At 37.3% G+C, this 13,826-nt stretch overlaps 1 protein-coding gene across 2 annotated transcripts in view; it reads right to left on the bottom strand.

The window, feature by feature from the left end:
- AGMO (alkylglycerol monooxygenase) overlaps positions 1-13,826 on the bottom strand; it is a 417,125-nt gene that overhangs the window by 206,122 nt on the left and 197,177 nt on the right. For both annotated transcript variants that reach the window (XM_063667515.1, XM_063667516.1), the window contains exon 7: positions 2,414-2,480. In XM_063667515.1, coding sequence (XP_063523585.1) covers positions 2,414-2,480 — 67 coding nt within the window. The remainder of the gene's footprint in view (positions 1-2,413; positions 2,481-13,826) is intronic.

Below are 13,826 nucleotides of genomic sequence, written 5' to 3'. Positions count from 1 at the left end.
AACAGATGCAGACACCATTGCTATATACATGGTTTAAATAATGGTTCTGAATTAGTTGGGAAGCATTTTGCCCCTTAAGGAACATTTGGCAATTTCTGGAGACATTATTAGTAGCCACACCTGGGAGGGGATCATAATGACATCTAATGGGTGGGGGCCAGTGACCTTGCTAAATTTCCGACAGTGCACAGAACATCCTCCACAACAAAGAATTATCTGTCCCAAAATGTCAATAGTGCTGACGCTGGGAAACCCTGATATAAGCAGGCGTGGGCATGGGAAAATGAAGTCAGAGGAAGTAGCAACTGTTTCATTTCGTAATGTGGACTTGTTCTTCTCGACTTCCTATATTTTTTATTTTTTAATTTAATTTTTTTTTTGAGACAGTCTCACTCTGTTGTCCAGGCTGGAGTGCAGTGGTGCCATCTCGGCTCACTGCAAGCTCTGCTTCCCAGGTTCACGCCATTCTCCTGCCTCAGCCTCCCACGTAGCTGGGACCGCAGGTGCCCGCCACCAAACCCGGCTAATTTTTTTGTTGTTTTTTGTTTTTTAGTAGAGACGGGGTTTCACCATGCTAGCCAGGATGGTGTCTATCTCCTGACCTCGTGATCCGCCTGCCTCGGCCTCCCAAAGTGTTGGGATTACAGGCGTGAGTCAACGCGCCCGGCCCTATTTCCTTGTACATGGAAGGAACTGCAAGTATATAATCCCCTTGACCTCTCCAGTCCCCAATTAGAGATACTTCTTGACTTATGGAGGGATTATGTCCCGCTAAACCATCTAAACTAAAAAACATTAAAAGTCAAAAATGCTTTTAGGCTGGGTACAGTGACTCAGGCCTCTAATCCCAGCACTTTGGGAGGCCAAGGCAGGAGGATCACGAGGTCAGGAGTTCGAAACCAGCCTGACCAACATGGTGAAACTCCATCTCTACTAAAAATACAAAAATTAGCCAGGCGTGGTGGCTGGCACCTGTAATCCAAGTTACTTGGGAGGCTGCAGCAGAAGAATCACTTGAACCCGGGAGGCGGAGGTTGCAGTGAGCCCAGATCATGCCACTGCACTCCAGCCTGGGCGACAGAATGAGACTCCGTCTCTTTTAAAAAAAAAAAAAAAAAAAAAAAAAAGCTTTTAAATACACCTTATCTACTGAACATCATAGCTTCGCCTAGCCTGCCTTAAATGCGCTCAAAGCACTTACATCAGCCTGCAGTCCTAGACAAAAATCATCTAATACAAAGCCTATTTCATAAGAAAGTGTTGAGTATCTCACATGGTTTATGGAATACAGTACCGAAAAGTAAAAAACAGACCAGCTATATGGGTTCTCAAAGTATGGTTTCTACTGAACATGGATCACATTTGCATCATTGTGAAAGTCGAAGAATTAGAAGTCGAACCATCATAAATCAAGGACTTTGTCCTCCCTGGAACTGGAGAATGACTGTTGAGTTTGGAAGAGGAAACCGCCTGTGCCCTCTGATCTGGCCTCTCTCCCTGTGGAAGCCTGTGCTTCTACTCGGCTCCCTGCCATAAAGATAGGGACCTGCCCTTCTTGGGAAGGCAGGGCTTCAGGGATTCAGGGTTGCAGAGGAATACTGGAAACTTATAAAAACAGAACAATAGCATTTATTTATGTACTTATTTTACTGGCTTCCTTCTCTCAGTATTGTGAGATTTATTCATGCCGTTGCATGTAGCAATGGTTTGGGCATTTTCATTGTTATATCCTTCTCCATTACATGTATAATATAGAATTTATCTATTCTACTGCTGAAAAACATTTGAATTATTTCAATTTTTTTCTATCACAAATAATGATGATATGCACATTGCTATGTAGGGCTTGGGGTACACAATGTAAACATTTTTGTTGTTACTTAAGTTGGTGTCTTTAAACCTTAGGCACTCGCCACTTGGGATTTTCTCGTCAGCGAAACGCAGCTTATACTGAGATTGTTCAAGGCCTTAGGCAGGAAGGTGAAGTGGTGTTTACTGGGCTCTCCTTAAATCAAACCAGTTTTCAAGACCACTAACTCTCTGACTATAGGTAGGAATGACCTTCAGCACTGGGTCCAGGAGTAGCCTTTGACAGAATCCTTTAAAACATAAAATGTGTATTTCCTCAGCTGGTTAACTCATTTTCTACTACAGTGGAGCTAAGATTTAGGTAGAAAGAAAAATCCAAAAGTCAGATAGATAAATCTCCCTACCCCACCCTACCCCACCCCACCAGTTCATACTTTGGAGATGAGGCTTGTACCAAAGAAGATAGAAAAGAAGAAACTATATTTATTTGTAAAATATGTGCTGACTATATTGGGAAATTCTGATTAAATGAAGTTAAGGAAAATAATAATGCAATTTTTAAATAAATGAAGAAGAAAAGAGAGAAAAAATAGAACTTCCTTACCATGATGAACCCTATGATGGCTAGGAGTATTAAGAATCAGTTCCAAAGGACCAAGGTTATTGATGACCTGTTTAAAACAGAAAGAATATTTATACATACAGTTATCATTAAATGCGTATTAGTATATAAATACTCACATTAGAAACTCACATAAATTAAGAGATATTGCAAGTTTCAGGGTTGGTATCAGAGAGTGAAAAAAGTTTCTCTGAAATCTGGACTTCATACAAAGACAATAGTAATCTCAAAACTCTATTCTGAGAGGTGGCATGGTGAGTATGGTGTCATGGTTAAGAGCTAGACGACTTTCAGTTCAGCTCCAAGAACCTCCACTTACTACTGTGAGATCCTGGGGAAATGACTAGGTTTTCATATCTCAATTTTCTCATCTTTAAAATGGAAATAGTAACATATCTACATAATAATGTTGTTCTGAGGATTATGAATGTTACTGTATTACACACCACTATCACCAAGGCACACTTCCCTTAGATTTCATGTTGCATTATAGTTTTTGCCTTCCAACTATAGCTTTATTTACAGGAGCAGGGTAGAACTACGAGAGTGAAAACAACTTGGGTTGTTTCCTGGAGTTGTTTCACCCTGTAAATCAGCCATGCAGCAACGACTTACTATTGCATCAGTAATCTACTGCATTAGGGTGATCCTACTTATTCAAATAGAATCCTAAATTATCTCTTACTTTTAGAGGCATCGTCTACCATTACTTCTTAGAGGCACAATTCAAAGTCAAATATGTAAAAGGGCCTTTTTTCACAATTGAAGTTACTTCAATATCTAATGCCTAATTCTCACATTTCTTAGTAAGAATCCCCTAGTTCTGAGTCTATAAATTTTAAAAAATCATAGAAACCAGGTAGGTGTCATGAAAAAAGTACAGCAGCCCAGATGTAAGACATTTGGTATGTTATATGAATAATATTGGACAATTTGAGATCTTCCACCAACCATGGCAGGTACCAAGATATTTTACTTTTCTTTATTCACAATCTAAACTGATTTGTTAGAGCCTACCAACGACAAAATCAATACATTGTCATGATATTTTAAGACATGACTCTCTTTTAGGGTTAGCTTCCGTTTGGAGGACATATGAGGAATAAAGAAATGAGTTAAACGATGCGAAAGGGCAAAATAGTCACTGACAATTATGACATTGATATGAATTTGATAAGTCAGTGTCACGGGAAGGAATAGAGATGGAACTGCTTAAGATAAAAAAATTTAAGATACATAACTAAATTTAAGGTGTGCACTTTTAGATATTAATTTGAACAAACCTAACATAAAAGACATTTTATACGCAATAAAAAATTTATTATTTTCCCTGGGAGTTATAATAGCATTGTCATTTTCTTAGAAAATGCATTTGTTTAGCGTTGTATAACAAATATACACGACAGCTGATCCAGATTATGCTACGAAATATTTTGGCAATGAAAAAACAAAGAAAAAAGGACAACTGACGCAAATGAATCAAAATCGAGTTTTGAAACAAAATGATGGAGATATATAAATCTATTGTTATTCTAATTTTATGAACGTTTGAAAAAATGTAAGTTAAAAATTTAAACAGAACAAACTGCTAGTAACGTCCATAAATCCTCACTATAATCCAATTGAAAATAATAAATTGCCTAAGTCTCAGACATATCTCTAATTCAAAACTCTTCAGCAGCGTTTGTTTTTCTGACAATCTCTGGCATTAAAACACCCAATCCACAGTTGCTCAATAAATGTGAATAGGTGGGGTGACCATATCCTCAGCTTGTGGCATCACATACCCTCTTGAAATGGAAGCTGTGGCAATGTTGCCACAAGTCAGTGCGGATCCTCCTCTGGGACAGGAGCCATCATCATCATCTCCCTATTAGGCACATTGTTTACCCACCTGAAAGAGTTCTTCTCTCTCCCTGTTACCCAGCTGCTACGGGACTTCTACTTTCCATTTCAGAACGAACAGAGTATTTGCATGCAAAAGACTGTATACCTTGTTTTATATGTCAATTTAGCCCTCCCTCGTCCAGAATTGGTGGGTTCTTGGCCTCCCTGACTTCAAGAATGAAGCCCTGCGGACTCTCGCGGTGAGTGCTACAGTTCTTACGGGGACCTCGTCCGGAGTTGTTCCTTCAAATGTGTCTGCAGTTTCTTCCTCCAGGTGGGCTCCTGGTCTCGCTGACTTCAGGAGTACAGCTGCACATCTTCGTAGTAAGTGTTACAGTTCATAAAAGTGGCTCGTCCTGAGCTTCCTTGGTTCAGTAATCTTGCTAGAGTTTGAGGAGTGAAGCTGCACACCTTTCCGGTGAGCATTACAGCTCATAAACGCGGCAAGGACCCAAAGAACGAGCAGCAGCAGTACATATACTGCAAATAGGAAAAGAACAAACCTCCTACAACCCGGAAGAGCACTTCAACAAGTTGCTGCTGTTTGCCTGGGTCGCCTGCTTTTATTTCCTTATCCGGCCCACCCCCCCCCCACATCCTGCTGATTGGTCCATTTTACAGAGAGCTGATTGGTCCATTTTACAGAGAGCTGATTGGTCCATCTTACAGGGAGCTCATTGGTCCGTTTTACAAAGAGCTGATTGGTCCATTTTGATAGTGTGCTGAGTGGTGCGCTTACAAACCTTTAGCTAGATACAGAGTGCTGATTAGTGCGTTTGCAATCCTTTAGCTAGACAGAAAAGTTCTCCAAGTCCCCCCACCTGATTAGCTAGCGACTGAGCGCTAATTGGTGCATTTACAAACCTTTAGCTAGACATAGAGTGCTGATTGGTGCGTTTACAATCCTTTAGCTACACAGAAAAGTTCTCCAAGTCCCCACCGGTCCCAGAAGCCCAGCTGGCTTGCCCTCTCACTGGCACCCGCCGGGGAACTTTGCGGCACCTATCCTGGGCACTCCCGCAGCCCAGAGGGAGCTCTGCCAGACAACCAAGAGGAAAAGAGGGGAAGCGAGAAAGAGACGGAGACCCGCCATCGTGGCCTACGATCCCGCGAAGAGGGAACGGCGGTCGGTGCATGGGACCCAGACGCTGATCAAGCCCAGCAGGCGCCGGCTGGCCGCGCCCAGTGCGCGGTCCACCCAACCCGCACCCACTCGGAACCCGCGCCGGCCCGCGAGCGCCTCGCGCAGCCACCGCTCTCGCACCTCTGTCTCCCTCCACACCTCCCCGCAAGCAGAGGGAGCCGGCTTCGGCCTCGGCCAGCCCCACAGAGGGGCCCCCACAGCGCAGCGGCGGGCTGAAGGGCTCCTAGAGCGCGGCCAGAGCAAACGCCGAGGCCAAGAAGGCGCCGAGAAGGAGCAAGGGCTGCTAGCACGTTGTTACCTCTCACTACCTACCTTCCTTTCCTCCTTCCTTTCTTCATTCCTTCTTTTTCTCCCCACCTCTCCCTCTTTGTCTTTCTCTTTCTTTTTTCTAATCTGGGGTGCTATCCACTATTTTTAAAGTTATTTCCATGAGAGATATATTTTGACCGCCAAACAGCAGAACTTTTGATTAATTCATACAATGGAGCTCATTTATACACCAAACATTATCTGTATTTTTAATTTCAGGAGTTTAAAATACTGTGAATATATAGCTCTTATAAGAGAATACATTCCTATGAAGTAAAGCACACACTGTTAATAACCAGGAATTGGGAAGAAGGTACAGATAAATAACCCTGTATTTTGTTGGACTACATTGCTTTCCACTTGGTGAAAAACTATTTGTTAAGAAAAATGGTGAAGAATAGAGAACAAGAAAGTGGGGATCCTCAGCAGTCAGGACATTGAAATCTGTTGCTTTGGTTGGGCTTTGTACCTATGACAGAGAACCAGATGGGAAAGGAGAAAACCATTTTACCCTTGTTTGTCTCTTTGGTGCCTAACATGTGTTACAAAAACAAACAACAAATGTAGGTGGAGAGGACTACACTGACCAGCTTCTGCTCCCCAGATGCATTTCTGATCCTAGGCCCTGGCGTGTGTGCAGCCAGATGTAAAGCCACACAAATGGTGAGTGCATGCAGATGATTGGAGCCTTGGCTGAGTGCACTGTTTTTTTTAATGTCAAGCTCTTTATTGCAGTGAAAATCTTTTGCTCCTGCAGGCTAAAGCACAGTGATATCAATATTGAAAGTTCGTTTTTTAAAAAATAGTTAAAAGCCAAGTACAACACGGTCAACCACAGATAAATTTCCTGGTAGTGCCTATGAGTACCTTGGAGCTGGAGAAGACCACCTCTGAGTGAGAGATGATTCATCATTCTGACAGCCCAGTCAGAACCTCTCATGTAAAAAACCCTTCCAATTCAAAGTCATGGAGAATTCGTTAATATTTAGTAAGGGTAGAGCATAACGACTTAATTATCGCCTATTTTTGCAAATTCAGGCATTTGGCAATTCGACGACGTCTAGCTTTGAATCACTTCCTGAAAATATGTTACTCTGGGAATAATTGTAGCAATTCTCATTTTTAGAAGTTATTTGTTTGTATTAATTTTTTAGACATAGATGGGTTTATTTAAATTATCAAATTTTAGGACATACAGAGGGCTTCAATATAACATAGTCCAATGCTTCGTTATTTTAAAAAAACCCATAAAACTGAAGCTCAGAGAGGTTAAACTACTAGTTTAAGTTTAATCAGCTTGGAATAAGCTCTAAAGCGTTTCCGATTTCAGCCCATGAATCTTTCTACTTATCTATCATATTGTTTTTAAGACATACAGCAATTTTCCATTGAATAAAAATAATTTAAGCTTTTAGAACTTTAATAGAAAACGATAATTAATTCCTTTTGTATTTCATATTAGTTAAAATGATGCCAGGTATTTATAAAGATCCCAGGGATTTCAGCGTCTAAACCTCCCCATATGGTATTTTAGGGATTTTTGCTGCTCCTTTGGTCTCTGAAGCAATGCTCTAAATATTGTATTCTGTAAGTTGTTTTTTCTCGGTCTTATAACGTGAGAACTATGGATGCCTAGAAGGGCCGTGAAGGGGTTCAGAAAGTCAGGAGAACCCTGAAGTTTTAGGTGAAATTTTATAAATAAATTTGCACCTATGGTATTTTTCTGGGGAGAAATTCTAGAATTTCTATTATATACTGAAAAGGAAACATGAGTTCGTAAAGCTTTAAGAGCCAATGTCCTAAACAGAGTTGACTACGTTATTTCCTTTGCCTTTCTTAGTTATATTGTGTTGTCAGTTTACAGATCAGTAAAACCTGAGTGCTAATTTCTCACCCAAACTTCACAGAAACTTAAAACATTTTGGGGGGCACATTTCTTAAAATTGTTAAATTTTTCAGACTATTTCTTAAGCTATTTTATTTGTATAGTAACAAATTATAAATATATAAATAATACAAATAACAATTTTGTAACAGTAAGCTCCATGATGATTCACTTTCATTCAACAAAAATGCTCTGGACAATTTGTTGGAATGATCACAAACTCATTTCTTCCTCTCCAATCTCTGGTGAAAGTGGGGAAGAAGAGTTAAATATAAAAGCAAGAGAAGAGGGAGCCATGAGACCGTCATTATGTCATTTCCCCTGACCAAAAATAAAATGAAACCAAATAAAAAGACTCCTTGTAATGAACCAAACAATGTCCAAAACTTTCAGAGTCCAAAGCTGTTCACATTCTTTCTGGATAGTGATTTCTAATGTTCTCTTTCTTCTCCGTCTAAGACCTTAACCTTCTATCTTAACTTTTGGAATCCTGCTTTATCTTCAAGACCAATTCTCCAAGCACTCTTCTTGATTTTTCCAATGAGAGTTTTGTTTTCCTTTCTCTGAATGCATATTGAGAGATCATTAATTGTCATGTCTTCCAGTTCTGTGTGCTAGCTACTTGTTTTCATTTCTCATACTATATTGCAAGTTTCATGAGGATAAAAATTGTGCCTTACCGTTCTCTGTGTCTCTCAGGTCACATACAACATTGCTTGCATATCGTGATTGTTTGACGATAGTATATTCAATAGATAAATCCCCCTTACTCCTCTCATACTCATTTCTTTATAGCAGCGGTTCTCAAATTGGGGTGATTATCACCCCCCCCAGGCAATTTTGGCAATGTTTGGAGATAATTTCAGTTGTCATAACTGGGGAAAGTGCTACTGGCATCTAGTGAGCAGTGGTGGGTTTAGTGCTGTTAAACATTCCACAATGAATAGGACACGTCCCCACAATAAGAATTATCTGGTACAAAATGTCAGTAGTGCTGAAGTTGAAGAATTCTGCTTTGTGGGTATGAGTGTCTTTCTGTGCTCCAGACCTTTACTGTTTAGGAGGAAAACACTGTATAATTTCTGTGTTCTAATCTGGGAGTTGGTGAGAGGGATGTCGTAGAGAGTGAGTGTGGTGGTCATTACCGGGACCAAAGGCAAAGCATGAGTCTGGAGCTCTTGGAGTTTGAAGCCAGGAATGAAAGTCCAAGCATGATCTATGATCAAGTGAGTTGGGCAAGTTAAGATAAAAAGCTAAAATGAAGGAGCCAAAACAAACAAACAAATAAAGAAAACAAAGAAAATCACAGAGCAAGGAACTGTAAAACTGGATAATGAGGTGATTAAATTCTGGTGATCATTGGCAAGTGAATACCATAAATTATTTTTATATTATCTGAGTTCAGTTTTATGAGAGCTTCAGTTTCAAATGAAAGCAGCCAGAGATGGAAAAGTAATTATGAAATTTCTTTTGAGAATCCTTATGACCTGCCCTACCCTGCACTAACACAGTAAGTTGAATAATGTAGAGACCTAAAAGGTTAATGAAACTCCCATTGTATCTAGGTGACCAGTCTGAAATAATTTTCCTATCGAAATTGATAACCTATGTACATGTGATAAATTAATTAAACACTCTGATCACAATTTTTTTCATGATACAGTTTTCAGAAGTTTTCTCACTACCTTACATTACCTAAAAAATATAATTCTGTGTCTTGTGTCTTTCCCATTTAAATTGAAAAATACTTTAGAGTTGAATTCTACAAAGCATCAAAATAAATATTCTAAATAAATGTCCTGTCTGAAATTATTTTTTATACAATTAACTTATTTCATTCTATATAATTCATAATTATTTCTCTTGATTCCTTTGATTGGCAAACATTGACTAGTTAGATTTTTGTGGCTTGGTCAAAAGTAGAGATGCAATTAACTGGTGATTTTAGTTAGAGAACAAGACTTCATCAAAAATATTCAGTTTGTTCAAAACAAATTATTTTGTTTGTTTGAATTGCTTGGAAATTTGCCTCCTCTTACCTCATTCTGACTATTGAGGTTGGAGAAGAGACTTCCTAAATATTGGGAATGTCACATAATACTTCTGTTATTCAATTTTTACATCTGCAAATGGATACTAAAATACTAGAATATGTTATTGAAAAGTCATAGGAATATTTATAACCACTTACTTTTCAGAAAGAAGGCATGCATCTATGGTTAATTGTAAAGTTCATCCCAAATAAAAGATGCTTACAAATATTTATGATTCTTGTCTGAGAGGGAAAAATCATAACAGGGAAAATATATCCTAAAAAGCGTGTGTTTTACAGAACCATCTTTATAAACATGCATGTGCAAAATGATATGCTAAATGCTGAGGAATGACTGGGTTTGGGTGAAGTGAAATGAAATCTCATAGTAGAATAAATGTCTGCATTTAGATGAGCATAGGTTAGAGTGACAACATTGACTATAACTAGTCAAGACTTTTCGTTACAGCGTCATGCATGAATGATGTTCCAGCAGAGCCCAGACCACTGTGGGTCTCCTTTTTCACTGCCGCCAGTATTGAAGGGAAATACTAAGCCAGCCTCTCATACATTTATTGTCTGATACGAAAATCTTTGTCATGTTAGATTCAGTGAGAAAGACATGCTTAAAATGAAGTTTGAAAATGACAATTTTTAAAGATTAATTTTCAGGTAAATTAGTGACGATTCAGTGTAAGCCAAGTCTAAAATTAAATGAACTAATTTGTACGCCATAATGACTTGGCTTTTTCCTGGCCAATTTTCTTCTCCCACACCTCACTTCTGTTCCTCCTCCTCCTCTTTAATTTTTTTTCTCTCTCTTTTTCTCTCTCTTCTTCTTCTCTTTTTGTTCATTTATTCTTTCATCTATCTATCTGTATCCATCTATCTTGTCTATCTAAACGTGTGTGTGCATATGTACAAAAATTTATTTGGAAAGATATTTATTCACTGTAGGCTCATGCATACTTATCTAAAAAGTGTCTAGTAATAAATATTTCTGTGCTCCTTCAATAAGATATTCCCATATTTATTCTCATTGGCAGATGGAAAACCTGAAGGGCACAAATATTATGTATTATAGTCATATATTGAACCTTATTAAATATATTTATCACATATACTAAATATTAAATATATATTCAAATGCTGAACAATTACTGTTTTAAGTACCAAACTACCAATAAGGGTTTTCTATCAACACTAGCAATAATCTATTTCAGAGCATTAAAACCTGTATTTATAAATTCTTATCAAAATCTCTTACTCAAAGCTATTTGCATAACAAGAGAGCAAGAAGTCTCTTGTCAGCCAGTTCATTTATTCTGCAAATATTTATTGAGTTTCTAGGGACTTCACTAGGTTTTAAAAGTAAAAAGAAATGAAGTAATACACAAGCATTGCCTGAAGGAAATTTACTCCAATGGACCCTTCAATGGAAAGTTTAAACTATATCAGAAAAAAAAAGATTTTACAAACAAGTTACCTTTTCCACATAATTTTGTTTTCTTTTGGGACTGGTGAAAAAAATCACTCATTTTTCTTTCTTTTTCAATTACTATTTCACAGTAGAGATATTTGAATTTATAATCAATTTGAACTTATAATTGGCACAAGCATTGTCTAATAAGCAAAATGAGTTCCCTTTCCAAGTCTCAAGTTGAAAACTACTTTTAGTGTAGATGTGTGCTTTTATTTAGTTTCCTGTAGTGCAGCTTTGCAAATACTCTCATTGGTTATTTCTGAAGAGAATTTAGATTATTTTTTCTTGCTCATAAATTTCTTCAACTGATTATACAGAAATTGAAAGAATCTGTATGGGTTTCATTTATTCTCTGGTTATTTATTGAGTACAAGGTACTGCAGTAAGATCTTTCTAGAGGTCATAGAGTGGAACAATGGAAATTACATTTTAATGTCTACTAATTTATCTATTTATTAACTTAAAGGTAGAATAAATGACAACGTCAGTATTTATTGTTTGAATATACATAAAAATATGCTTTCATAGTATCAATAAAATCTACAGCAATTCTCATTTAAAGTTTTAGAAAAAGAATAAAATCCATGAACACTATAAGTCAACATATTAAAATCGTTTCTTGTTCTGAATTAGTTGATCTTTAAACACTTATTGTTTTACTTGTTACAAGCTTAATCAACCTGAACGTTTATGGATACATTTATATTATAGAGCATCTGGTGATGAAATGTAAAAATAAAATCTTAATTACTTCTTCCACTATTTCTGCTGTGTTAATTCAAGACAACCACACAAGTATTTAGACAGATGGTAGTGGCGGCCATATTAGCCTCTGATTTATCTGCAGGGAAGGAAGAGAAAGCAGAACTCTTAGGATATGTGCTTGTCTGCCTAGTTTCACACTTTGAAATGCTAGACAAATGCTGATTTATTCACGGCCAAATGTTTTCCTGTTTGATTAGGCAGTTTTCTACTTCAGTAAGCATGTAATATGGAGGTAGCTGAATTTCCACACTAAGGAGTGAAAAAACAATATTTATAGTTTGGAAATAAAACAATCTGGAGGAATCAGGACTGTTGGGATCATAAAGAGCTTCATAGGGAGTAAATTTCTGATGAATCCATACCACAGGGATAGAGTTAAAGGCTTAGTTTTAATGAAGAATGGGACTAGGTTATGTTTATACAATAAACAAAAGTTTTAAAGGACTGCGTTTATAATAAATTATCTTGAAGGCTGATTCTTGTCACTTATGGTTACATTATTCCTTAAACAAAAAGACAAGAGCAGGACAAGCTAGCATTTTATTTGAATTTGCTTCAGCATATCTTTTGAATAACACTTTTGGTTTCTACTTGGAAAAATGAACACAAATAACTGTTAAACAAGTTCCCTCAAAGGAGAATAAGTTATTCTGTTATTTTTAAACAACACGGAGTAAATTTACAGAAGAAAGACTGGAAACATTTATAGGTTTAACCATCTCAAACTTCATTCTTATATAACATCATTTTATATTTACAGGCATAGGCATCCAGTGATAAATGGAAACATGCTAGTATGAGTAATAGTAACATTATTTGAAAAGAAGGTAACTGAAAAACTGAAAGGTTAAGCAATCCATGTCCAAAACTCCAATCCACAGTCTTATGGTACAAGCTCCGTACTTTTGACTCTTTCTAAAACTCACTGTATTGTGACTGCCATTATGATCAAATTCCTAATTTCAGATGTGACTTCTACTGATTAGTCAACAAACATTAATTGATTGCCAACCATGTGCCTGACATCATCTGAGCATTAGATACTTTAGTAAACAAAGCAAATACGAATCTACATTTTAGCTTCCATTCTCGAATGTTAGATCTCTTTGTCATCCATTATAAACTTTTATCTGTTAAAAAATATTTTCAGATACTAATATTTTAAAGTCAAATATTATATAATACATTCTCAAACACTAGATTAGAATCTATAAGGACTTACACGTCTTAAGTTCATTTGCCCTGTCATTTCCATTTTCATAGCTTCCTGCTAAGGACAAGCTATCTTACTAAAGCATATCCCCTCCCTTGTCCTCTTAGGGATTAAAAAATATATATTATTAATACATCCATTCTGACTCAGGTCTTTCCTATGAGTACATTCTTCTTGTCACTTTCTCTCCTGCCAATAAACAAACATATTATAGACAATCTACTTAACACAATCAGTGCATTCATTCATTAAAAAGATGTTTGCTGGTGGTGATCTAAGTTTTACACACTGGGAAAACAAAAATTAATACAACGTAGTTATTATCCTCAAGAAGTTTACTGTCAGCATCTGCGTTCATGATGCTCAAAATTTATTCCATTCACATTCAGTCTAATGCTTGTTCAAAATGCAAATCCCTACCTTCACTCACAAGAGATTTATTTTACGTGGTTCTTGGAAGGGAGCAATCATTCTGTATCTTGATAAGCACTCACATTATTCTGATGCATGCAGGTGACCCTACCCTTGCTTCAATTCTAGTTCGGACTTTATGAACCAATTCCAAAATGTAGTCATTTGGCTTTTTCAAAATAAGTACTATTTATTGAAAACATATTATGTTCCAAACCATGAGCTTTACATTTTTTATTTCATTAATCCACATAACACTCTTATGG

The sequence above is a fragment of the Pongo pygmaeus genome, chromosome 6, assembly GCF_028885625.2.
Source record: "Pongo pygmaeus isolate AG05252 chromosome 6, NHGRI_mPonPyg2-v2.0_pri, whole genome shotgun sequence".
NCBI lineage: Eukaryota > Metazoa > Chordata > Mammalia > Primates > Hominidae > Pongo > Pongo pygmaeus.
This window is presented reverse-complemented; position numbering and strand designations above follow the sequence as displayed.